The sequence below is a fragment of the Symphalangus syndactylus genome, chromosome 8 (assembly GCF_028878055.3).
Source record: "Symphalangus syndactylus isolate Jambi chromosome 8, NHGRI_mSymSyn1-v2.1_pri, whole genome shotgun sequence".
Lineage (NCBI taxonomy): Eukaryota > Metazoa > Chordata > Mammalia > Primates > Hylobatidae > Symphalangus > Symphalangus syndactylus.
In genome coordinates, this window is record NC_072430.2 from 86,038,973 (window position 1) to 86,066,591 (window position 27,619).

General features: G+C 36.6%; 1 protein-coding gene across 6 annotated transcripts in view; it reads left to right on the forward strand.

Annotated features, from left to right (window-relative positions):
• The first annotated feature begins 234 nt into the window (after window positions 1-234).
• ITPRID2 (ITPR interacting domain containing 2) overlaps window positions 235-27,619 on the forward strand; it is a 38,714-nt gene continuing 11,329 nt past the window's right edge. For 3 of the 6 annotated variants that reach the window (XM_055289913.2, XM_055289915.2, XM_055289917.2), the window contains exons 1-13: window positions 258-785; window positions 1,124-1,169; window positions 4,548-4,597; window positions 5,423-5,479; window positions 7,402-7,441; window positions 7,536-7,634; window positions 9,204-9,412; window positions 10,278-10,978; window positions 18,426-18,498; window positions 22,358-22,446; window positions 23,700-24,908; window positions 27,107-27,184; window positions 27,264-27,391. In XM_055289913.2, coding sequence (XP_055145888.1) covers window positions 575-785; window positions 1,124-1,169; window positions 4,548-4,597; window positions 5,423-5,479; window positions 7,402-7,441; window positions 7,536-7,634; window positions 9,204-9,412; window positions 10,278-10,978; window positions 18,426-18,498; window positions 22,358-22,446; window positions 23,700-24,908; window positions 27,107-27,184; window positions 27,264-27,391 — 2,990 coding nt within the window. In that variant the 5' untranslated portion in view covers window positions 258-574. Of the gene's footprint in view, window positions 786-1,123; window positions 1,170-3,782; window positions 4,365-4,547; window positions 4,598-5,422; window positions 5,480-7,401; window positions 7,442-7,535; window positions 7,635-9,203; window positions 9,413-10,277; window positions 10,979-18,425; window positions 18,499-22,357; window positions 22,447-23,699; window positions 24,909-27,106; window positions 27,185-27,263; window positions 27,392-27,619 lie in introns of those variants that run through there. The other 3 variants (XM_055289914.1, XM_055289916.2, XM_063645615.1) reach the window with 3 other exon arrangements.

Below are 27,619 nucleotides of genomic sequence, written 5' to 3' on the forward strand. Positions count from 1 at the left end.
TTTCTCGCGGGGGGCATTTTGTGAGACTTGGCCTCCCCACTTTCGTTCTATTTTTGGGTGAGGGAGGAGGAGGAGGAGAGGAGGAAAGATTATTAACAAACTAATCTCGCCCATTCCGCGGGCAGCAGTGGGGGGCTGGCCTGCTCCGCGCCGTGCCGGGCGCGCCCCGCCCTACCGCGCCCCGCGCGCCCCCGGCCGGAAGGGGGCGTGGGCCGCCGCCGAGGGAAGGCGCGCAGTCGCGCAGAGGCCGGCCTGCCCGGAGCGCGTCAGGCGGGGGGTGGGGAGCAGGGGCCGGGCGGGCGGGCGCTCGGCTCCCAGCCGCGCTCCCTCGGGCCACTAGCGCTCCCGCGCCGCGCCCGGCCGCCTTCATGTGAAGCGCCGGCCCTCCGCCCCTTCCCTCCCCTTCCTTCCCTCCCTCCTTCCCTCCCTGTCCCCTCCTCCTCCTCCTCCCGCGCCAGCTTCAGCTCCCCGGGGCCCCCTGCCCGGCCGGGCGCTGACAGCAAGGGCGGGGGTCCCCGCCGCCTCCGTGTCTCGCGCAGGGTCCGGCTGGGGTAGCGGAGCCCCCCGTGCGGCCATGGACCGGCCCCTGTCGTCGTCGGCGGAGGCGGAGGAGGAACTGGAGTGGCAAGTGGCGAGTCGCAGGAGGAAGGCCTGGGCCAAGTGCCGCAGCTCCTGGCAAGCGTCGGAGACGGAGGATCTGTCCACAGAAGCGACGACGCAGGACGAGGAGGAGGACGAGGAGGAGGATCTCCCCGGCGCGCAGCTGCCGGCAGCGGGGGGAAGAGGTCGGTGCGCCCGGCCGGGCTCCGTGGGGAGGCTGGCGGGCTGGGGAGAGTCTCGTACGCTCTGAGCGCCTGCCGCGAGTTCTGGGAGAGCCTCGGGCACGGTAGGCCGAGGGGAGAGGGGACACTTCCGACCTTCAAACGCGCGCGCTGGACGAGGCGCACCCAGCGTCAACACAGACAACTGGGTGCCATCGGATTTCCCTGCCAAGGGACGCTGAGACGTGTCGCTTAGGCTGCATTTGCCGTGGTAGATTTTCCTACTTGGGAGGGTCCAGGGTGACCCCGCCGTCGTAGTGCTCCTGGGTGGTAACGTGCTGTCCCCTCCCTCTACCCCCCAGGAAACGTGCCCAACGAGAAGATCGCGATATGGCTCAAGGACTGCCGGTGAGTGCTCCCTGGCCCGCCCGCGTCCCGGGGGAGATCCGTGCGGACGGGACGCCAGAGCAGAGCCACTCGGGCCGCGTCCCTGTGGGTCCCGCGACCGTTGTAAGCTACAAACCGGAAAGTGAGCCGGCGGATAGCTTCCTCCTCTAAGCGATTAGAAATGGAAGTGCTGTGACCGCTGATTATTTGGTGACCGTGTTGACTTTACAGTTAGGACTTGAGCTGCTCACGCATCTTGTTAGCATCAGAGATCAGAAATCCAAAACAGATAATCATGCCATGTTATGTTTGTTCTGTTTTTATTGAAAGAATTCTCACATCTCACAGGATATTTTATTTTGCTTTAGTTTTGGCATCTGTACAACTGGCACGGAATCATTTTCCTTTCAAATGTGTTTTAGACGAGTTTAATTTACCTAACTACACTAAATGGGCTTTAATTTTATTTCTGTTTGGGGAGCTATTGAAACTAGCTAACTTTGTACTTATAGTTTACTTCTTGAACATGGAATTGTCAGATGGCACTGGAATTCTCAGGGAATAGAACTTTTAAAAGCATTCAGACTGCATAAATCTGTTTAATTACATGCTTTGGCAACTGGTACAAAAATGTTTGATAAAATACAGAGGAGATGAATCATGTTGCAAGTAAATCTGACTACAGCAAAATGTACTTGTTTCTTATTTTTTCCACTTTATTTGCTAGTTGTAAAATCAAGAATGTAGCCTTTAAACTTTTGTTGGTGTTTGCTTTCGAGCATATTTTTGCCTTCTCAATTTAGGCTTTCTTAATATTTTGTTCAAATATTAGAGTTAGGGTAGTTTGTTTTGTTTTGTTGTGGAAAGTGATTCATATGCCAGTTTGCCTCCTCTAAAGACAGACAAAATATTGGCTACCATGATATTAATGCCCTGTTTTGATGAATCGACTGGAACCTTATTGAACACTATTACAGAACTCGTACCCTTTATTGAAAGTGTCATAGACCCTTCTGAAATATGATGACATATATGGAATAACTTCTCTTTAAAGATGCACAGAGGCAAATATACTGCTTGAAGTCCTTGGACCCCAGATTTACAATCTAGCTGTAAATCAATCTCCCGGTTTTCAGATAAGCCTTAGATATTAGATACTTCACTCAAAGTATGGATCAAGAAATTGTATTAATGTGCTACTGGTTCATTTAATTGTTAAATACTAAAATAGTCTATAATTTAAAAGCTTGAAATTTTGAATATACATGTTCAGGACCTTTTGGGTGAGATCTGATGAAACTAGTATCTTTCAGGTTTCCTCTTAGAAATGTGTCTGAGAAGTTGTTTTGTTACTTTTACTTAAGTCTTTTAAAGCCTCCAATCTGACTCTTTATTTAAATACAGTCCTAAGTACAGTATTGGCTTACTTTAGGTTTCTTAAAATAGGCTTAGCATTACAAATACATTTATAATGTTTTGTTGTTTAAATTCAAGTGCATATTCAAAAGAATTTTAAAAATTAAGAACAAGAGAAGAATCACACTATAGTTTAATGACATATAGGATTTAAGATTGTGTAAGAGATCCTATCAATTAGACAGTAAATAAGTGCATCTTTTTTGAGACAAATGCAGTAGGCAGATGTTGACATTCACCAGGGCACAGTCAATCCCTGACAATTCCAGAAGTTTTGTTGCCAATACTGATTTATGTGGGCAGATTCTGTAGTCTGCTGCTCCTTCTCTCATGGATTTCCTTCTCGTTCCTATGGTTGCACCTATTCTACACAAGAGTGGCATTCATTTGTATCCAGGAAAGCTAGAACAAGTAGTCTTTTAATTTTGGCTATATTATCACAGATTCGACTTAGGATATGTTGCATCTGTATTTTTGTTTTAAATAACAACTCAAGTTCCTTCTCAGAGTTGGGCATCTGTGTATTTTGTTTATTATGTACAAATGACCTGAAGACAGCATTTTACCCACTTGCTAAGTTCTCAAATAGTCTTTGTTTCTTAGTGCCGTCCATATCCTGAAAAAAGATACCGTGTTTTCTTTCCTTAAAGGGAGTCTTTATTTTGATAACCATTTGTGGGGTGACTAAGTAAAAACTGCTTGAATTAACATTTAAGAAATGATAGAGATTTTGATAGAATTTGGAAGGGAGCAACTATAAAAGTAAGATATTTGTTTTCGAAGGAGGATTCCTGTTATTCTGCTTATCTACCATTTTCTGTTAGTACATAGACCAGTAGAGACATCTGTGGACAGAGTAGTACAATGTTTACATCCAAGAAAGTAGCCATCAGGGAAGGATGACTTTTTAAAGACATACATTAGAATTTTATTAAAACATATGCAAAAAATAGATTAAAGCTTTTATTAATATATTTATGGTAATTGCTTGTGATTCTTTTACGTTTCAAAAGCACTAAGTTTTAAAGAGCTGCCATTGTTAGTATACTTGTAGAAAGTTTTAACCTTTAATTGGCATTTCAGTAACATTTCCTTGAAACTGGTATTTTCATGATTGATCCCATGTCTCATTTGAATTTTTAACAGGTATAAATTGTTACTGAAGAAAGGTTTGTATCACAAAACAGACCCTCCAATATAAAACAATGTGTTTCTTACTATAACTTGGTTTCAGAGAATTAAAAGTGTTTATTTTTGTATTTGAAAAAAAGATATTTCTCTCATCTATATTTGAACTACAAGAATGAAAAAATTTTAGCAGTGGCTAATCTTAATGTTGATTCTCAAGTCAACTTTTTAGTAATTTTCAAAGTTAAATGAAGAATATATGTATTTTTTAGCTTAAAAACAGAAAGCGAATCTCAAGCTTCTACATTTATATAAAGAAAAAGATAGTTGTTGGGGCAAGGGGGAGGCACTAGGTGATGCTCTGAAATGCTATTGCTAGATTGACAGATGGGGTTAAGGAAACTGTTGGGCCTCATTTCCAACTACTCTTCACTTTTTAATTTTATTAAGGTTAAGTTACCTATGACTGAAGATTTGTTTTCTTCTAATTCTGTTTTCTTTTTTGATGGAAGGGGTTGAGAAGAACAGACATTTTCTTAATGCTTATTGTCAGTCATTCTTTTTTGCAAAGAAAAATGCCAATTCACATCATTTGTCATTGCCATTTTTGCCCCTAATTGTTGGCACATCAGACGTGATTAAATCATTCCTGCTGAACTGACTTGATGACAGGTATTTGCTTAGTTAGTGAATATTACTTATGTAATCTACTTGCATTCCTTTTGTGTTTTTGGAGGAGAGTTTAACTGTGATTAGAAGCTTATTGAGCTATAACTCTTTAAGTAAGGCTGTGTAATGACAACTTTCCAAATAGCCTTTCACAAGACTAAGGCTTATACGTTTATATGGTTTCAGTACACCTTTGGGAGCCTCACTGGATGAACAAAGCAGTAGTACACTCAAGGGTAAGAGAAGACTGCCTTTCTAAATCTGTTCTTTATGACAGTTCTACTTCGTCCTCTGGGTAAAAGCGTATATATGACTTATGAAAGTGATAGTCATGTTTATAATATATGCTATTCTGAGCCAGAAGCAAAATGGAGAAACTTTGTTATAAACCGTAAAACAGTAGGGAGTTTAAGCAAATTGCCTAGCCTTTTCACAACGTGAAACTTACATCTTTATTGTCCAGTTAGATATTATAAAGACTAATTAAATATGAATATATGATATGCAAATATAAGGAAAATACTTACTGAGTGAACAAAAGTTGAGTCAACTTTCGTGCAGCATTTCTTTGCTTACATTTACTGAAATTGCCACACCTAAAATTTTACCACCTGTTCAAGACAGAATTCTAAAGTTCAAAGTACAACAAGCATGTGCAGGCAGTGGCAAGGCATATAAAAAAACATTTACAGCATCAGGAAAATCCAGCTCCTGACTTAATATGAGATGGATAAGAAAAATATTTGCTCCAGGATCTGGTTTGCCATGAAACTCTTGGTATGTAGTCTAATTGAACATCTTCAAAAATATAAGTTTAAAACAGCCTATAGGTTGGCTTCTGAGAACTTTATGTTGCTGGAAAAGTGGTTTCTTTATGTTAAAGTAAAAGCTTATACCTGCTTCTTGAAGTTATATAATCAGAATAATGTCTGAGTACATTCAAGTCTGAAACATTTTACTGTATAAGATATTTTGCTGGGTGAATTTAACTAAAACAGTGATTTTATATGAGGGTGGGGAGAAACAGAACACCAGGATGAGTTTTCAAATGTGTCTTTCAGGTGTGCTTGTGAGAAATGGAGGAAGTTTTGAAGATGATTTGTCATTGGGAGCTGAAGGTATATTTGTTTGGAAGAACTGTATTTTTGTGTAGTTTTCAAATTAAAAAAAAAATGAGAAAGCTGAATGCTTTCAGGTTTATGATCCTCAAGCTAAATTTAAAGGTCTTGAAAATGGCTCAGGCACATTTCACATTACCTTTCTTTGTTAATAATCTAGTCGTAGTCTGTAGGATACATGTAGGGATGACTCTGAAAAACCATGTGAAGCGTCCATCTGTCTTTCTTGGACTAAATGCTTAAAGGAACAGTTTGTAACAAACCGTGGTAATATAACTGAGGGAAGAATTGTCCTGAAAAAGGAAGGACGCTTAAATATTTATACATGGGAAAACGAAATTGAAGCTTATTTTTAGCGCAAAATAGACTTATGTCATACTTACAGCTGCAGCTTGTCTTTCTCTTTGCATTTAAGTGTCTCCTGTCTTTTCCCCGTTTTCCTGATTTTTAGAAGATTAAAGGGGAAAGACAAAATAGCAGAGCTAATATAATTTTATTAGAAATCATGCTGGTTTTTATTCCAGAAAGCATTAGATTTTAAAAAGTGTGTTGTGCTATTTAACAGTTTTTACAAGTTATGTAATGTTTTCCAGTAGATTTATAATGAAGCTTTCTTGTACAAAAAATTAAGAATTTTTAATTATTTTACTGGTATTTTAAAAGCTATTTTATAGCTCATTGATCAAATTGAATAGATTATTCATAGCTGTATAGCTCAGTTATTAATGTGTACTTTTTTAAAAAAACAAGGATTTTTAAAAAATCTTCAAAGCTTACAAGTTGATGAATAGTGAATTTATACATTGAATTTAATGTCCTTGATTTTTTCCTGTTTTAAATGCATCGGTACTTATATAGAACCTTCTAACGTTTAAAACTCTGGAATATGCGAATATATTAGTTCTTATTATTTCTGTTTGTATATTTTCAAGCTCTATAAAGAGCTTAAACTTACTGCTTCCCAGTCAGTACAGTTGAACATGTTGTCAATCCGTTATTAAAATGCACTTTGCACTTTTGATATTTGCCTTGGTAGTTTGATAATATTGAGTGATTTTATTGGAAACCAGAGCCTAAAAAGGAGTCTCATGAAAGAGTAAATCTATTACGTTGTTTTTCTGAAAATTATTTCAAGGCTATTTCCATTCATTAAGTAAATAATTACTGAGCGCTGTGAGTTGGGCACCTTTCTGTTGGATGTACAAAGAAACACAAAATTGTCCTAACTTTGTAGATCAGAAATGAAAAGCAATTCATGTGTGCTGAAATAGATGTGTTTATAATTAATTTTATTCTTTGTATTTGTCTATAAAGGTTAAATGAATAAATTTAACTTCAAACATTAACACTTATCTGTTTAGAACTTTAAGCTAAAGTTCTATCATAAAGTTGAAAGGCAATTTTTAAAAGAAAATTTATGTTGAAATAAGTAGAAGTTTTCAAGTTATATGTGTGAAAAATCAGTTATAACCTTAAAAAAAAATCCACATTAGAAATTGACACATACTATTGCCACACTTAATGTTAAATCATGTTTTCCTCTTAAGATATTATTCATTAATAGCTTTTAAATTTAATAATTAGTACCACATATATGGTACGTATCTTCCTCATTACTTGTTTCTAACCTGTTAAAGAAATTTAACTGGTTCCCTATACGTTTTTTTATTTTAAACACTCAAGTGAGAGTAGTTAGTTTTATGTTGCCAAAACACAAAAACACCCTTCAAAAGCTCCTGGCCCTGTTCTTATCTATCTGCATATCACTTTTAATAATGCAGATTTAATGGACCAAGATAAGTGTTTAATATATTAGGCATTTAATTCTAATATTGTAGGTAATTTGATTTCTTGATAATTGTACCATAGTAGTTATAGTCCTACTAACAATTGTGCTCTACATTTATTATTTTTACCTGTAGCCAACCACCTCCATGAAAGTGATGCTCAAATTGAAAACTGGTATGTAGCTGTTTTGTTCTATTTCTTTTAAAAAATGAAGACCATTAATGAAAATAAAGTTATAAAGTTTTATATAATCTGATTTTGTTTGTAGCAATAATATCTTGGCCAAAGAGAGAAGATTACAGTTTCATCAGAAAGGGAGAAGTATGAATTCCACTGGATCTGGGAAAAGTAGTGGGACAGTTTCAAGGTAACTTATTCTGAAATTGTGTTGGAATTACATTGTGTTATAGATGACCTACTCTTACCATTTTTTCAATCTTGGATTTGACCTTGATCATATGAAATCAGAAAGAACACAAAAAGAGTGTTTCCTGGACCAGCACAACTGATAGGAGCTTTTTGTTTTGTTTTGTTTTACTTTGAGATTAAATAAAAAGCAACGAATAGGCTTATACTGCTGCTGGAATCCATAAATGAGTATTTTGAGCCCTCTCAGCAGCCTGAAAGAGGAACTGCATAGCGGAGTAACTTGTAGTTGTAGAGAACCAAAATTCATTGTTAAGGACTTGAGTTAACTCTGACACAAAAATCAGAATAAATTTTTCTAAGTTACAGCTTGATATTTAAGCATACTTTTTTTCAACATATTAAACCAAAGATCTTTCAAATATATAGTATAGCCAGGCACAGTGGCTGACACTGGTAATCCCAGTGCTTTGGAGCGTCAAGGTGGGTGGATTACTTGAGCTCAGGAATTCAAGACCAGCCTGAGCAATATGGCGAAACCCTGTCTTTACAAAAAATGCAAAAATTAGCTGGGTATGGTGGGGTCCACCTGTAGTCACAGTCACTTGGAAGGCTGAAGTGGTACCCAGGAGGTTGAGGCTGCAGTGAGCTATGATTGTGCCACTCCATTTCAATCTGGGTGACAGAGTGAGACGCTGTCTCAAAAAAACCAAACAAAAAAATACCCTTGCCTCTCCCCGGCCCGCACACACAGTATATTAAAATACATCAGTGCGTGTGCCTATGGAATCCAGTTTAAACTTAACCAAATTATAATATTAGAATCTGAGCATTTTCTCTGAAACAAATTGAAATGTCTCTCTGTTGAAGTTCCATCTCTAACTTTCCTGTTTTCTTCAGTGAGTCTTAGAAAGCTTGGATTATCACTGGTATGAGAGAGAAGGGATACTAAATATTTAATTCCCAATAGGATTAGAGTAGTTACCTTTGTGTAACCCACACTCTCTGTACCTTACTCGTCCTACTTCCTGAGTGGAAGTGGTTGGAGAGAAGTTGAAAGTAAGCTCCTCCCTCACTTCTCTGAAATCAGCTTGTTATCTTTATTGTTCCTCCTAGGACAATTGCCACTCCTAGGACAAGGATAGCAGAAAAGCTCAAGTTTCACAAAATGTCCCTCAGTTCCCTCAGTTCCTTTTCATTTCTTCTTTAATCTATTTATTCCTTATTCTTCATCATCTGTCTACTTGTTTTAGCTGCTTTACAGGGAATCTCTTAAAATGACAAAAAAAATAAGGTGAGGAATCACGTAGGGAATCTCTGACTGTGTTCTTTGGGGTTAGCTCTTTTCTGCAACTCTAGCAACTTGAGACAATGAACCCTTTATAAGGGCTATTTATTCCTCAGTACACATGTGTAAACATGGTAAAATAAATAATGGTTTCCAGAGCAGAAGCTGAGAAAAAAGATTTTATCACAGGAAATCAATAATACGTATTCATTTATAATGTGGTGTGGACTGTCAATTTATTTTATATTTTCATGTTTCCTTTTTTGCCCCCTTTTTTTATAGTGTTTCAGAATTGTTGGAACTTTATGAGGAAGATCCTGAAGAAATTCTTTATAATCTTGGATTTGGACGTGATGAACCAGATATTGCTTCTAAAATTCCTTCCAGATTTTTTAATTCATCATCCTTTGCCAAAGGGATAGATATTAAAGTATTTTTGAGTGCTCAGATGCAACGGATGGAAGTAGAAAACCCAAATTATGCTTTAACAAGTAAGATTTTTAAGTGGTAGGCGTATTATTTTCTTAAATTATAGCATCTACAGCAAGATGGTCTTATTTTAAAGCCTTAATAATTTTCAGGAATAGCTGGAAAGTAAAGAGATTGATTAACACAAAAGCCATTTTTACATGTTAAAATTAAGCTATTTTATTACTCTATTTATAGTGGTTAATTTGCCTGTTTTTCCCCTCCTCCCCAATTCATGACTCAAGTGTTACCATAACTTATTTGCAGAACCTTATTGTTGTCTACAGATGGCTTTTATTCAAGAAGAAAAGAAGTAAGAGAGGAGCCTTGTTAATCTTAAATGAAGTCAGTCTATTTCAGGAACTAGTCTGGCTAATTTGATCAGTTTCACTCATATCTTTGCTTATTTTCTTTCTGTTAGTCAGAGATTCCAAAAATAGGATTCCAATCCTGCATTGTTTATGGATCAGTTTTAAGAGATTAATAAATCCCTCCCCCTGCAAATTAGGTATAAAATATATGCTTACATGCATTTTCTTAGGAGAATTTTGAAAGAGTCTTAATGGAGTTCAAGACTTAAGAATAGAATCACAACTGTAGATTCAATAGCTAGTTCTTTCTGTTTTATTCAGTGTTGCCATTATGCTTTGTGCTTATTTCTGATTTTTTAAAAATACAAATTCTAGTGCTTAGAGTAAAAATCTTGCTCCTTCTTCCCACCCAGTGAATGTAGAGAAGGTTTAAGTGTTAGATGAGGAAAAAATAGGGTTTTATAATCTTTGTGATCTAAGTGTAGTTTTTGGAATTCTGAACAATAATATGCATTTAATATATGTGTATGTATATATATAAATATAAACATATAATTAATATTGTTTCTTTTGGTAGGCCGTTTTCGTCAAATTGAAGTGCTTACTACTGTGGCCAATGCATTTTCTTCTTTATATTCCCAAGTCTCTGGGACTCCCCTGCAGAGAATTGGAAGTATGTCCTCAGTGACCTCTAACAAGGAGACAGACTCACCTCCACCTTTAACTCGAAGTAACACTGCAAATCGTTTAATGAAAACACTCTCAAAACTGAATTTATGTGTTGATAAAACAGAGAAAGGAGAAAGTAGTAGTCCTTCTCCATCAGCTGAAAAAGGAAAGATTCTAAATGTTTCAGTGATTGAAGAAAGTGGCAATAAAAACGATCAAAAGTCTCAAAAAATTATAAAGAAGAAAGAATCATCTTCTATGTTGGCTACAGTTAAAGAAGAAGTCTCTGGTAGTTCAGCAACTGTTACGGAGAATGCTGATAGTGATAGAATTTCTAATGAAGCAAATAGTAATTTTAACCAAGGAACTGAAAATGAACAAAGTAAAGAAACTCAAAGTCATGAGAGTAAACTGAGTGAGGAATCTGGTATTGTAGAATCCAAATTAGATAGTGATTTCAACATATCCAGCCACAGTGAGCTGGAAAATAGCAGTGAGCTGAAAAGTGTCCATATATCCACACCTGAAAAAGAGCCTTGTGCACCACTGACAATACCATCCATAAGAAATATAATGACACAGCAGAAGGACTCCTTCGAAATGGAAGAGGTAGGTAAAAAATTACTGAGACTGGTTTCAAGTTGCAAACTAGGAAAAAAAGTACCAAAAATGCTTATAAAATGAGAGGTAGCTAATAGATTTATGCTAGAAAAATTTATCCTAATTTTGACTTTCCAGGTTTATGTTTCACAAACCAAGAATTGGTCTCAGGATTATGTGATGTTGAGGTAATGGGATAGTTCAGTAGCTCCTCCAGATCTTTATCCACTAGTTGATATTTGAACTTAACCCTCTTTTCTCGCTCAAGGGTAAGATTTTGATGCTCAAGAAAGCCCTGAGAGAGTATATTTAAATTCAAAGCAATATTGCATAATGGTTAGAAACACAGGCTTTGAAATCAAACAGGAGTTTGAGTTCTGTCTGCCACTGAATGACTGTATGCCTTTGGGCAAGCTTTTCTTAACATATCTCAGCGGTAAGGATATGTGAAGAAGGCTTTGGGGATAGTTCTTGGTATATGACTAGAAAGAACAAGAAGATACTACGTACCTGCATGGGGAGGATAGGGACCCTCGAATAAGCAGGTTTGAAAGGCCACTGAATAGGGTTTCTGCAAGCCCAAAAGACCAATGTTTGGTTACTTGTTATTTGTGTCCAGTAATATACCTGATAGTTAACATAAATTTTTAATTGATAAAAGATACTTATTTTGAATGAGGTTCAGTTAAAACTGCTTCTGAATAGTAGGAGCTGAATAGCTTGGGGCAGGAAAACTGATGTTTACCAAGCATCTACCCTGTGCTGGGCACTGTTCTTGCCTCTTGAAGTACTTCATTGCAGTCTGTGAGGCACATAGTAGTGGTCTCATTTTATACATGAGGAAACTGAGGCATATGTATGCTGATGAAGAGTTGTGGCTATAAATTATATAATGCGCAATTTGTCTTTTGTAATTTATTACATTAGATGTGTTTTAGTAATAGTTCACAGTAGTTTTAACATCACACACCATTATTTTAGGGAATTAGAAAATGAAATAATTGATTCAGCTCATAAATGTCCTTTTAGGTGAGTGTCTCTCTCCCTCCCTCCCTCCCTCCCTCACATTATTGAAGATTTTTCATTTATTGTAAAATTTCAGTTGCTGATACAGATTTTTGCCTTTTTTGTGGTCTGTTAATACTTTAATTACAACTGAATAGTGAAATAAAAAGGGAGTAGGAGCAGCACCTTGGAATATTTTACGTTTTCTTTTGAGCTTTTTTCTTTTATTTCTTTGTATATATTTATATTTCTTCTATATTTTTACCTCCTGGTATAATTTATTTCTCACCATAATGAGTTGGGAAGATGACTGTGATGACTACATTAAAACCTCTGTTTGTTGTATTTCACTCTGATTCCTTTTTGACTTTGTTTTGGTCTAAACTTGTTCCAGCACTCATAATTAAAGTGTAAATTTTTGCCTACCATTAGGGCCCTTCTTCTATGACAATTAGATATGGCAGTTAATTTCCTTGTTTAATACAATAGCAGAGCCTAAAGATCTAAACAAATTATGTTAGGTAATTGCAAATCTGATATTGGTGACTCCGAATGAACAACACTCATATTTTCAAGTAAGTCACTCTTCAAAGAAGTCAAGGAAGCTTATTTTTAATTTCTAAAATTCCTGAATTCTAAGCTATAGTTAGTTTTTTAAATTTTTTAAGATGCCATACACAAAAGGTTTTTAAAACACTTATAAAGTGCTAGATGTACTTTTGTGGCGAGTTAACCTTTAATGATAGTCTGGGGTTTTTTTGCCCCCTCTACTGGCAAAAAAGGTTAATGAAGAAAGTAATGTGGCATTGACGTGAACATTTTTTTGAAGTACAAGATTACATGCATTGGTGGAAGAATAATGGGAGATTTTTTTAAAAAAAATGAATTTATGGTCGACCACAGCTACGTTGTAAATACGGGGAATTTTAAAGAAAATAATGTATCTTCAGATATATTTAAAATATGGATAAAAACCTCCTGGAATTGTGTTTTCATCCCTAAGGGAACATTAAAGAGAGCTTGTAGAACAATGGATAAAGAAAGGAAATAATGTGTTAACTTTAATTTCCTCTTCTCCCAAACACTTGAATCATATTGACAAATGAAGAGAACAATCTTATTGAAACTGACTTTTAGATCCTATTCAGTGTAGTTTGTTACTATTTTTCTTTTGGACCTCTTTCCATGAGGTTTGATTCTTGCTGGGAATTTTCTTCTTGTGAAAACCATGAGTAAATATAAGTTAGAGCTCCCTCTGTCTCAGTAAATCAGTTCTCAGAAAGATTATCTGAGCATGAGCTGCTTTGGAAAGCTAGGAAGGAGAAAAATGTTGCAGATATGTTGACTGCATGAAGCTGCCTAATCCATCTGAGAAAGGAGGTAAGATCCCACAGTCACCAGAAGCAAAGAGACAAAAGACTTAAATGTAAAGAGAGCTAAATAGATGATGAGACTGATCCTGGCCTGGTACAATGGAAGTGTCTATTTCTTATGTTAGAAAAAGAAAAGGCCAGAGACTTTCAGTTAAAAGTCAAGTTGCCTTATAAAGTGTCTTGTAGACTATTTAAAATAGTTATGAATGTTTATAACAATGTTTTTTTTTTCTTTTTTTTTTTTTGAAACGGAGTCTAGCATTGTCACCCGGGACTGCAGTGGCACAATCTTGGCTAACTGCAACCTCTGCCTCCTGGGTTCATGTGATTCTCCTGCCTCAGCCTCCTGAGTAGCTGGGATTACAGGTATATACCACCACACCCAGCTAATTTTTTGTATTTTTAGTAGAGATGGGGTTTCGCTATGTTGGCCAGGCTGGTCTCAAACTCCTGACCTTGTGATCTGACCACCTCGGCCTCCCAAAGTGCTGGGATTACAGGTGTGAGCCACCGCACCCAGCCTATAACTATTTATAAAAAGTTATTAAACCCTATTCTTGAATTTCTAATTCTTCCAAATGACTTGCTTCATTAATTCTTGTGTTCTTCTTGAATGGCTTATTTTGAATACGTCATGGTAACTCTCTGAAGCCATAGATTAGTAGTGTGAATGATTCACAAGTTAAACCAAAATGATCCTTTTCAAGCAGATGTTCATCTTTTAGATGTGAAGGAAAAACTTAAGAAGGAGAACTTTTATCTCAGCAGTTCTGTAAGCAGTTGATTGCGTGGTGGTCTTGACCTATAAATGAATTTTTATTTAAATATAACCATTATTGGATATACACATAATCTTTTTTAAGCTACTGATGTGTTAGTAACTGTTTTTAATCCTGTCTTCATACTAATTATTGATTTAACTAATATACTTGACTACTCATTTTCAGCTGTTAAGTTTTAGGATTTTTCTATGTTTATTGGTCTGAGTTAAAATAATCTCACATCAATCAGATATTTGACAGATAATTAAGTTGTTCCTTTGGCCTTTTAAATTTAGCTGTATATGTTTTGAAGATAAGCCTGCCCTGGAATATGAACTCTAACATATGAGGTGCACAGGTATCTGCTACTCTAAAGCCCAATTAACCACTGTTTTGTTATTTGGTATTTACCTAAAAGACCTTAGTTAATTTTTATTAAAAAAAGATTTACCTGACCGTAAAAATAAATGATATTTTTGTGTGTATGTGTAAAACTCGATAGTATTTGTTTAAGATAAACATTTGCAAGTAATTTATGGAATCATAAACTAGTATGGAAAGAGATACTTTAATTCATTTTCTAGTTTCTTCCCTTTACAAATGAGGAAGGATCCCCTCCCTCATTTGATATTGTTTTATAGCAGTGGTTCTTCACCATCTTTCTGAGGGCTATAGTATTCCTTTTGATATCAGTGCTTCACAGGGGGAAGGAGCACAGTGGGTGTCAGTGGAGGGTGGCAGAGGAGGATCTCCTGTTGTACATTCTACTACTTTACTGCTTCAAAGTACTTTGACTTATAGTTACATTTTATCACCCCCAAGGACCTGTGAGGTAGAAATTTTAATTTTGCTGTTAATTTTAATTTTAAGGCTGAGCATGTGATTCACACCTGTAATCCCAGCACTGTGTGGAGGCTGAGGCAGGAGGATCACTTGAGCCCAGAAGTTAGAGACCAGCCTGGGCAACATAGCATGACTTGTCTCTACAAATAGTTTTAAAATTAGCTGTGCATGGTGGTGCATGTCTGCAGTCCCACTTCTCCAAAGGCTGAGGTGGGAGAATCACTTGAGCCCAGGCAGTTGAGGCTGCAGTGTGCCATGATTCCACCACTGCACTCCAGCCTGGGCAACAGAACGAGACCTTGTTTCAAAAAAATAAAATTTAAAAAAGAAAAAAAATATGGATATTTATCGCAGATAATTGTCAGAGGCCATTAGCCAGTAAGTGGCATGAATAAGACTTGAATTCAGGTTACTTATGACTATACTATACAACTTGCTAAAGGTCAGATATATTGGTATGGTCAGGCATTGTACAAGAACTCATCATCTGATGCACAGCACCATGCTACTACTTTGGAAAAAGAATGATTTCCTCTGACATTTTTTTGAGCTGTCATTAAAAATTAGACAGAATTGTAATTTCTAAAGCTCTAGTTTTGATTTTCTTTGAAAACCATTTTGATATACAATGTTTATTCAATGACGACAGCTATACAGTCTCTTTTTAAACTTTAGAGGAAGGGTTATTTGAGTTAGAACATCCATGTATTGCTGTCCTGTGGAATACAGTACAGTAGTATTGTGCCTAGAAGATCCCTCTTAGTCAAGGTAAACATGACAGCTGTTAAGAAACCAAAGTGCTTCACTGAAACAAAAAGTACATTTTTTTAAACAAGAGAAAGAAACCAAAGTGAGTGCCTGTCATTTTAGCAGAACATTGATTTAGAAAGATACAGCCATTGTTTCATGAAAACTTTTTTAAATGAAGTAACCCAAATGTGTGGGTTATTCTAAAGCTGTTTTTCATACATTTTTAAGTCCCAAAACATTGAGACCAAGCAATTTTATCACTTTGGTTTAGTGTTTTATTTTTTTAATTATGAAACTGCTTTATTATGAAAAGTTTCAAACTTACCTGAAGATTAGAAAAAATAGTATCATGAACACCCATTACCCATCATTCTAATTCAGTTTTATTTGGCTCTTCTTGTTAATTATGAAAGGCTGCTTATAGCAAATGAAAATTCTACGGAGCATTAAAACCACTGAATAGGGGAAGTCTTGTCACATAAATCTAAATTCTATGTTCTATATTTGCTTCATAATTCTCTGTGGTGTACCCCATCTCAAATTTGACTGCCTTCTTTTGCACAATTGTGACCAATAATAAAATAAGAAATTCACCCATTATCACTAGCATGTCTGTTTCTCTCTTCAGCAAGTGGGTACTCTGATTTTGCTGAGTAAACAAGGAGAATCCTGACTTTAGTAGTTTTATTAGTAAAATATGACCGTCTCAGCTTTTTGAAGTGCTCCTTTCTTGCAATTAATTATGGAGTTTGTAGTAAAAGGAGAGAGTAGATTTGTTTTTGCCATTGAGTAACATCTTGAAGAATAGAACGCTGATGATATGTGTTTATTAAAGTCATGTTATTTTGTGATTAATTTCATAAGTCTAAGGAAATAGAATATGTGATAATTCTGTGTTTAAAGGTGAGCAGCCGGGTACGGTGGCTCACACCTGTAATCCCAGCACTTGGAAGGCTGTGGCAGGTGGATTGCTTGAGCCCAAGAGTTTGAGACCCCAGCCTGGGCAACGTGGTGAAACCCCATCTCTACCAAAAATGCAAAAACTACCCAGTCTCATAACCCAGTCTCAAAATAAATAAATAGATAAAATTTAAAAAAAAATTTGACAGTGAGAGATTTGGTATATTAATGCTGTGCCTAAGCCAGTATTCCTAGAACATAAATGAAGAGGCATTGGAATTCTATTATAATTTTTTGATCTGGTTGATATTTATTTTACAGAAAGTTACTTGAAGTAGATCGAGCCTGAATAGAAGCTAATAATAGACCTTTTGTTGAATATAAAAAGAAAACGCATATTGTTCCCTTGCATACAAGACAATGGTTTTCCTGTTGAACATGTATCTGCTGCTTTGAATAATTATTCTAATTTTAACATAATAACAAAGAATAGTGGAATCTATTTTATATATCTGGTTTACAGGTGATGGTTTTGCATGAGCAGCGTGCTTTCAGTTTTCAAAAGATTCATAAACTTGGGTTCATAGAGCTATATAGAGCAAAGATATCACAAATTAGAGCAAATTTTAAGTTGGGTAATACTATCTTTAACCTTTGGGCTTTTAAAAATGTTGGTTATTTCACTCTTATTCCTTTGGAATATTTCTTATTCTTGAATAGCTTCATAACTAAAAACTACCAGAGTTTTCCCTAAAATGTGTTAACTGTTAGCGCTCTGATTTTTTTTTCAAGGTTGAAAACCCGTACGTTCAGCTAGGTACCACACTTTACTAGGATGTTCTTTACGATTTAAGAACCAATCATTACAGAGTAAAGTGACAGAAATTATTGTGCATCTTGCCCATTCCCCATGTATTTAATGTTGACATAGAGTTAATTACGTTAGAATAGACAGAGTGTTTGTGGGGTGGAGGTGGTGATTTAGGAATCTGAAAATTTCTAAATTATGTACTTGTGCAGATAGAAAAATAAAGCACAAAAGACAATTGGGTTTGATATGTTCTTTGAACAGTATTTTCAGGGAAGATTTATGGTTAATATCTTTCATTATTTTAGTTCTCTAATGAAACCTGCTTTTCCAGGTACAGCTCCCAAGTTATGTCTTGAAAGAATTTCAGGACAAAGCAGTCTTACACATGAGGAATTTTTGATACCTGAAAGTTTGGGGAAATTTAGAAATTCTGCAGTGGTAGCACTGTGTTCTATTTTCAAAGATACAAGACTTATAATTACCTCAACTGTGTGTTGGTCATGATGTGCTTCAGTGAGTGTGTTAGTGTTTCTCCTGGGATTTACCCTACTTTGAAGTTTTAACATTTAGAGAACTTTTCTTTATGGATCTGTTTTTCATGTAATAGCAATATTTTTTTTTTGAATGAAGCAGTTATTAAAATTTATTCAAGGTTGAAAACCCATATGTTGGGCTAGTTTGCACACTTGACTAGGATGTTCTTTACTATTTAAGAACTAACCATTACAGAGTAAAATGATGGAAGCTAGTGCATGTCTGATGCACTAATTTTCATCAGTTATTTTTCTGTGCTACAAATTTGAGTGCTGTTGTTAACTGGAAAATAGATCAGAAAATTTAGTTGTGGATCATTCTAATAATTTTGAGGTCAGATTTCTTAAAGTTTGAATATATATATATAATGTTTTGGTGCACTTGAGTTAGGTTGATTTGTTTAATAGATGGTTATTCAAGAAGTTATACTTGTTTGCCTTAGATTCATTTGGTTTTAACTACTTAAAACTCTTCTTTAGGTTCAAAGTACGGAGGGAGAAGCTCCTCATGTTCCAGCCGCTTACCAGCTAGGTCTTACGAAGTCGAAAAGAGGTAAGTGGACCAGTACCCACTAGTTCTGAGCACATTATCAAATATTAGTTGATTTGGAAAAGGGGTTTTATGTATCAGTATTTGTAGTATTTATGAGTGTAAAAAGGTAAAGAACACACAGAGGTAGGCATGATTCATTATTGTTTGATTTAGAACTTTTTTTGTATTTTTTTAAAAGACTTTTTAAAAATTAGTTTGCTAATTAGTTTGCTTATTCTGGAATGACCTCATTACACAATTTTGTGTGCTCTAAGTATTTTACACTATTGCATAAGAGCTAGTTGGGAAGTGATAGAGCAATGGATTAGGACTACCTTTTTCATTGTTACGACTGAAAAATATACTGGTATTATCTATCTTTGGTGTTTCACTATATAAATGTAGCTCGTAGGTATAACACATGAATTTTCCTCTAGCAAAAACTACCAATTTTTTAGCAATAGTTAAAGCTAGTTAAATTCAAACTATGGGTCGAAGGTGAGTGGTTGTAGATACTGTTCCTCTCTTAAATTATTAATTATTGACCAAAGAACCTTTGAATCCATTCCTTTCACTTTTAACTTGCAACAACAACAACTACAAAAATGTCTGATGTTTGGATTTACAAAGCTTTTGAGCTTTAGAGAAAGGGAAAGAGGAAGAAGTGAAAATGACCACTGAAGGTAGGACTGTTTATTTTTGAAATTTACACATGCTGAACCACCCTGTTTTTTTTTAAACAAAGATTCGTATGTATGTTCCTAGAATAGGAAATTACACGTTTGTTGTCTCCTGATCTCTGAAATTACTTCACAGGAGACAATTTGCATAATTTTTTTTCTTTTATTGCAATATGGTATTAAGAAACAAGAGCTTCACTCTCACTAGGTCACTGCAGATCTGGTTAGACTCAAAAAGAACTTTACTATTTAATTTTCTTCCCCTTGTAAGTTCATAAATTTATGTATGTGTTTCTGAGCTGAGTTCATGGTCATCAAGAAGTCTTTGCTTTAGATGGGTAGACAGGGGATACATTGGAAAAAGCAGCTTGCCATGCATTAAAAGGAGGATAAGAAAACAATAAAATTACTTTAAGGTATTTTAAGAGCAAGATCTCTGTGATAGGAATGATTAGATGTGGTTTATATTCATATCTGGGTTTTTTCCTTTTCTTAGTCAGATTTTTATAAATTAACAGTAAAATGGTTCTGTGTGTCTGTGTGCATGAGAGAGAAGAGAGAACAACATAGTGTTTTCATCATTTTGAAAAGTAGCCTATATCCTATGTAAGTATCTTAGATTGATCATAACTGCAGAGTTAGAAACACTGGTAATATATTTACTTCAAAAGTTTAGTAAAAATGCATATAGCAGTTTGATAATAGGACTTTTGAAATCAAAATTATCTTAATCTCAAATCCAGTCCAAGATTTACATACTGAAGCCCAGAGAGGTTTAGTGACTTAATGTATGTTACAAGTTAGCATTCGGTAGATATGTTGAGAGAAGTTCAACATTTTTCTTATTAAAGAACATACAATATTTTCTTTAGTCTAGCAGAGAATAGACAGTAGTTCGGTTTCTTTATGATGATACTAGACAAAGTTTCCAGATTTTTTTCTCACTTTAATGTTTCCTCTAACTTTCTAGTTTTTAATTAGAAATCATATTGTATCTTCAGGACAGAGATCTAATCCTTTTTTATAGTTCCATCTTTTTCTGTTGAGAACTGTGTTTTTGGAAACAGAAATGTCTGACTAAAGAACCTCGATTGTGATTTATGATTTACAAAATAGTTTCCCCTACATTCTGTTTAGTTTCTGAAGTAGCCCTGTGAGATAGATAGAAGAATTATTATTATCTCATTTTGCAGAGGAGAGAAGCTATTGCTTATGATGAGAAACACAGCAAGAACTTGAACCCAGGCCTCCTTGTTTTACCCATTGCCCCAAACCTGCTCTGAAGTCTAAGCAGTCTACCTGCATTATGACCTAAACTGTGTGTACTTAGACAGGGCTTAGCAACTGTGAGGTGAACTTGGCACAGACTGTACTCTCTTGCAGATAAAACATACCTTAGCAGAGAGAACCAGTCGGAGCTGCTCACTCTGTCTTCCCTGCACTCTCAGGCACCTGCCCTTGCAGCCAGATAGACAGTTTCACTTCTAAATCATTTAAATGACTGCATTATTCTTTTGTTGCTTTAAGGAAACAGGTATCATTGATTGAGGTCAGCAAACATTTATTGTCAGCTTATTCTAGGTATTGGGATACAAAGAAGAATAGTTTCTGCCTTCAAAAGGCTCACAATCTAGTTTAAAGACATGAAAATACATAATTATAGTGATAACTGCTATAGCGTAAGACGTTAATCATTTTACCATGTAATATAATGCCTTGTCAGTACTGGTGGTAACAGCTTATTGCAGTTCAGTTTCACAAGTATTCCAGTTTACCTAGCCTTATCAAGGATATGGAATAATTCCTTATATTTCATTTTGCAGTCTTGTTACTATCAAAATGATATTACAGAATTATTCTAAATTTTTAATGGGAAAAATTTATTCCATGGAAACTGAGTCAATAGTGGGGTATTTTTCAAACCAAGTTGACTTTAATAGATTTTAAATTTTATTTAATTATATTATCTGGCTCTTTTTCTATGTGGTTCATATCTTAAATGAATATGGTTTTGGTAAACACACTTTATGTAGCCTTTTGCTTTTGAAGTTCTGCAGAACTTTGCTGTCTCTTGAAGCCTCTGCCTTGATGAATGTAGGAACTGTACAGTCTCTCCCATTGTGGTAGTTGTAGCGTGGATGGAATGTGAACATACTTGCTATGCTTAGTTGGCCTTTTTACTTATGTAAAACATTATAGATCATACTAACCAGGAATTAGAATTTTGAGGCAGAAAAATAAGCAGAAAGATTTTATAAGATTAACAATATTATGTTGTAGTTGAACCTATTTGGTTGAGTTTTATGTAATTTTTATGAAAGAATTGTTTCATATCTTATACATTTGCATCATTTAAAACATCATAAAACACCAGAGACATTTAAGTGTGCTTGCATTTCAGATTATTTAATTTATTGGCCTTAATTGTATTTATTTATTTATTATTATTATTTTTTTTTTGAGACGGAGTCTCTTGCTCTGTCACCCAGGCTGGAGTGCAGTGGCATGATCTTGGCTCACTGCAAGTTCCACCTCCCAGGTTCACTCCATTCTCCTGCTTCAGCCTCCCAAGTAGCTGAGACTACAGGTGCCTGCCACCACGCCTGGCTAATTTTTTGTATTTTTAGTACAGACGGGGTTTTACCATATTAGCCAGGATGGTCTCGATCTCCTAACCTCGTGATCTGCCCGCCTCAGCCTCCCAAAGTGCTGGGATTACAGGCATGAGCCACCGCGCCCAGCCCTAACTGTATTTTTTAAATTGGAAAGATAATAGAAATCTTTACACACTATACTCTATATGAACTTCTAAATTTACCTCCTAAATATCTTTACATATTTACATAATGGAATGGTTTACTTTGGGACTTCTGTTTTTATTAGAGCCATCTTTTACTTCATCCAGTTTTCCTCCAAGGATAAGATATTGATGGGATTTACCAAAATAGATTATAATTAGAGCTTAATTAATGAGCAAATACTGAGAGATTCTGATAGAAGATCTGATACAGTTTTTGTTTGAATTTGAGTTACCTCTTGTACTTTGAAGCCATAATTTTGCATAAGTAATGCATATTTTTCTAAGAAGCAGTCAAATATTGTGTGTCTTATATCTGCTGGGAATCGTATATCTGTAGTAATATTGCTCTCAGTAAAGTCTTATTTAGTAGTTTCTTATAGCCACTTTTTTTTATTCATAGATCATCTGTTACGTACTGCAAGTCAGCATTCCGATAGCAGTGGTTTTGCTGAAGATTCTACAGACTGTCTATCTCTTAATCATCTTCAGGTAAAATTTTCTGTTCTAATAGGCACTATGGTTAACTTCCTCATTTTAAGGTGATTTTTCTATTACTATATATTTTAATATTGAGTCTGTGTAATCGTTATTTTTCAAGTGACAGAACAGAACTCTTGGCATGTAGATGTTATCTAAGCATTTGACTATAAATTTTAGATTTCATTAATTCTTCTTTCTGAATATGTTTTTAAAAATATCTATCTTCCCTTTAATTTTTGGACCACCAGTAAACAGATTATTGTGATCATTAATCTGTTTTGTCTGTTGTTTTTCTTATTTTTTTAACCATCATTGTATTTCAGTATTTTACAGTAATTGTTTTGCCTATTTAATAACTGATATTAATTGTGGACCTATAGCTTGCTGAGTGTTATACTGATTTTTACACTAGGTTGTGTGAGATAACCCAGAGAACAGGCACATCTTTATCCTCAAGAAGCATATAGTCTATATGTAGAGTACACAGAATGCACATAAAAAGCATTTGAAACATTTTTTAAGCAAATTCTAAAGAACATTGGGATAAGAAAACTCCCAAAGAGCTTTTAGGAACATAGCATTTAAGGGGTAAACCGACAAGAGGCATATCTAAGGTCACTGAGAAAGGATAATTAAGTGGACAGAAACACTGGGAGATGGAGGAGAAACTTTCCGAAGGTATGGAAGAAAAGATAGGAATGTTGACTGGTTTTCAAATATGAATGATAGCTTAAGAGTGAGGGGTCTTTTTGTCTTTTTATAATAACATGAAATGACTTGGGGAAGGTGTTCAGCTAAGGGAAATAACTGTAAGAGAAGAACTGATTTAGAAAAATCCGGGATGAAACTGGAGAGATACCCTGGTCTTGGAGAGGATATAATCAGGAGTTTCCTTTCAGAATGGAGAGAAGGAGGGAGTGATGGGGAGCGATACAAGGAAGTTTATAGATGTGGGGAAGAATGTTAGGAAGTGTTTGTCCATTTTCTCTGTGAGTCAGTGTGTTGTATTGAAAGGAAAGGGGGAGGTTGTTGGAAAGGGAATTTTAGGAAAACAGTGAAGTTCTGAAATAATCTTTGTGAGAAAGTGAGAGGAAGGAGGGATGTGGTTGCTGCTCAGGAGCAATAAAACAATTTTGAGCAACAGCAGGGCCACAACTGCAGTGGAGACAGTGAAATTATAGAAGCACCATGTTGGTTTGGTATTTTGTTAATGACTCTTCTTACATATATTCTTCATCTTTCCACCTGTTTTCTTTTCACAGGTTCAGGAGTCCTTGCAGGCTATGGGGAGTAGTGCTGATAGTTGTGACAGTGAGACAACAGTTACGTCACCTGGTGAAGACCTTGCCACACCAACAGCACAAGACCAGCCTTATTTTAATGAATCAGAGGAGGAGTCTCTCGTCCCTCTTCAGAAGGGACTAGAGAAGGCAGCAGCAGTTGCAGACAAAAGAAAATCAGGTAGCCAGGATTTCCCTCAGTGCAACACCATTGAGAATCCAGGAACTAAACAGTCCGCCTGTAGTCCAGGGGATTATGTTACTGAAATTACTGAAGTGGAAGAGGATTTGTTTCCAGCAGAGATGGTAGAGCTACTGAGGGAAGCAAGTGCTGAAAGTGATGTGGATAAAAGCAGTGAATGTGAATTTACTCAGTATACCACACACCATATTCTGAAATCATTGGCTTCTGTTGAAGCTAAATGCAGTGATATGAACTCTGAAAATACAACTGGGCCTCCCTCTTCCGTGGACAGAGTTAATACAGCTTTGCAAAGAGCTCAAATGAAGGTTTGCACTCTGTCTAATCAAAGGATAGGGCGTAGCCTGCTAAAATCAAAAGATTTGGTAAAACAAAGGTACTTATTTGCAAAAGCTGGCTATCCTCTAAGAAGGTCTCAGTCTTTACCAACCACCTTATTGAGCCCAGTAAGGGTTGTGTCCTCTGTCAATGTTCGATTATCTCCAGGAAAAGAGACCAGATGCAGCCCACCTTCCTTCACCTATAAGTACACACCTGAAGAGGAGCAGGAATTGGAAAAGGGGGTGATGGAACATGATGGTCAGTCTTTAGTTAAATCGACCATTTTCATCTCTCCATCATCTGTGAAGAAAGAAGCCCCCCAGAGTGAGGCGCCGCGGGTGGAGGAATGCCATCATGGAAGGACTCCTATCTGTTCACGTCTTGCTCCACCACCAATGTCTCAGTCTACCTGCTCCCTTCATTCCATCCACTCTGAGTGGCAAGAAAGGCCCCTGTGTGAGCACACAAGAACTCTGAGCACTCACAGTGTTCCCAACATATCAGGGGCTACTTGTAGTGCCTTCGCTTCCCCTTTCGGGTGTCCTTATTCACATAGACATGCCACCTACCCTTACCGAGTGTGCTCTGTGAATCCTCCTTCAGCCATAGAAATGCAGTTGCGAAGAGTATTACATGATATTAGAAACTCACTGCAGAATCTTTCACAGGTATGAGAAAAAGTATATCTTTATTAGCTTTTTTCTTTTACTGCTCTGAGCACTTTTTAATTCACAGAGAAGCTAAGACACATCAAGTATGAACTACCTCAGCTTTATTTTCTGACATGTCTAAACTTATCTGCATCTGCCTTCCTTTTCTATCTTCCCTCCTGTTTCAAGGCAGAAGCTGTAACTAACCCTGATCTAAGTCAATTTCTCTGCTTATAAGTCGGTCTCCTTTCCAAGAGGAGAGATTTTGCTCGTTAAGTATCCTCCCATTTTTAGTCTATCATCCATTGTCTTTGTTTTAGTCTAGAACCTTTTGTCAAGTCATTTCTTTATTAAAAAATCTTCCCTCTTAAAGTTCTTTCTCTCTGCTGTTTGAACATGTTGACTACCTTTTCCTTTTCCAAGTTTTCTCCCTGTTGGCTTCTGTGGCACCACGTTCTCCTGGTTCTGTTCGTAGCTCTCTGACTAAGCTTTCCCCTTCACCTACTGACCCTCGTTGCTGTGCACAGAGTTAGTCTACTTCCACGGGACTCAAAGACTGGAACTACTCCAGACCAGAAAATAACAAATCAGGTAAAGTGTGACTTTGATTTAAAATGCTCTGTATGTCTTGTCACTTTTAAAGTCATTCTCAGATTTGTTAGTGGACTGGAAATAATTTTTCCAAAAAAGTTTTGAAAATAAGTACATCGTCTTCAGTTTTGCCTTTTACATTTTCTTGAACATTCTCTCTGAACGAATCATATTTAGACAATTGAGGGATTGAAGAAAATGGCAGTGTAATATAGTCATGAGAGCATTCAACAAAGAGTCAGGAGGCCTAGAATGAATGTAATAGTCCTCTTATCATGACATAGTAGACAGGGAGCCACTTGGAAAGTAAAAATCAAAGGTGTAACTTCTCAAGTTATAATAAGATATACCTTCTCTTAACTGTAAGTTTTATCCTCATGACAATTGTCCCCTAACAGCTTTCTGTTTAAACAGAATGTGGGTGTTTCTTGTTCCTCCTTACAAAATATAGTTCTGTCTGTAACGGAGATGTTTAACCTTGCAGCTGTAATTATATCAAGCTGGGGATTTCCAGGGCCCTGTCCACCAGTACTGTGGTGCATCTTTCTTTCTAGGCCACCTTGTTCTTCTGCTCCAGCTGTGGTCTCTTTCTCCTGGATGTCCCAGCAATAGCTCAGCTAATAAATCTCCCCATGCCCACCCCAGCCTACTCTAGTGGACAGATGCTTTCTATGATGTGGTCTCTGACTACCTCTCCAGCCTCATTCCTTAGCTGTAGGACTGTGCACAGGGCTCTAACCAGTTGTGTGTTCTTAGGTATCTGCACATGCTGATTTTTTGTTTTGTTTTGTTTTTTTAAAATAAAAAGATGAAGTTTCTGTTTGTCGCCCACGGGGAGTGCTGGAGACAGTGGTGTGATCACGGCTCCGTGCAGCCTTGAACTCCTGGGCTCAAGTGATCCCCCTGCCTTGGCCTCCCAAAGTACTGGGACTACAAGCCCCCCCTCCCTTTTTTTTTTTAACCTAGATCACCCAGCCTTTGCCTTTCTTTGCATAATCAAGCCCTATTTACTGTTAAGGCTAAGTTCAAGTAGTGTTAACACTTTTGGGAAAGTTCATGTAATCTGAAATTTTTGTGTCCATCATAGCACTCCTTCCACAGTATTAGAATATTTAAAAAACTTCCTTTATTTTTCCTTACACTATGAGAACACCTGAAGGTTGGAAATACCTTTTATGTTTTTGTTTCACTGCCTAAAATAGTGGCATATTAGGAAATGCTCAGATGACTGAGAAAGATGACATTGATTGCTTGCTCTCCAGCAGTTAATAATCACTATAATCTCATGATGATATTTGCAATGGCTTCTACATTTTTGCATTTTGATTTTGCTTTTTTTTTTTACTTTTGCAAGGCAAGAGGGAAGTCCCGAAAGAAATAGATGTGAACTATGTATGTTCCTTCGCCTCCTGCTCCCACATAGATTGACTTATACCCGGAACAGCTAGCAGTAATAGGTGTCATTGGGAACTGATTCCTTTTTTCCTGCTTACAATATGAAGGTTTTTTGGATCCTTTTGTCTTAAAGAGAAAAATATATAGGCCCCAAATTCTGCCTTTTAACCCCTTGATTTGGAAGTATTCACTTTAACATTGATTTTAATCCTACTTTTACTTTTTTGAAGTACCCTATGATGAGAGGACCTGATCCTGCTGCTGCTCCATATAGTACTCAGAAATCATCTGTTCTACCTCTTTATGAAGTAAGTTCTTTCTTACATCTTTGTGTTCCAAATTAATTTGTAGAATTTAGAAGTGTAATTTTGTTATATTGCATTCTAGAATACTTTTCAGGAGCTCCAGGTAATGAGGCGGAGCCTGAATTTGTTTAGAACACAAATGATGGATTTAGAATTGGCAATGCTGCGTCAGCAAACCATGGTTTATCATCATATGACTGAGGAGGAGAGGTAAAAGTTCATTTTGTCTTAGCACACCTCAAAAAGCTTTTCGTTCAGTCTTTTCAACTTACATTTTTTTAAAATTAGGTTTTGATTCTACTGCTGTGTACCTTGTATCTGTTTGGTGAACCAGTGTAGATAAAATTAGTCATAGATAGTGTTTTACTAAGTAAACTTGTGTGCCTTCAGTATCCTAAGGGTGGTTGTAACCTGCTTTCCCATGTTTGAGATACTTGT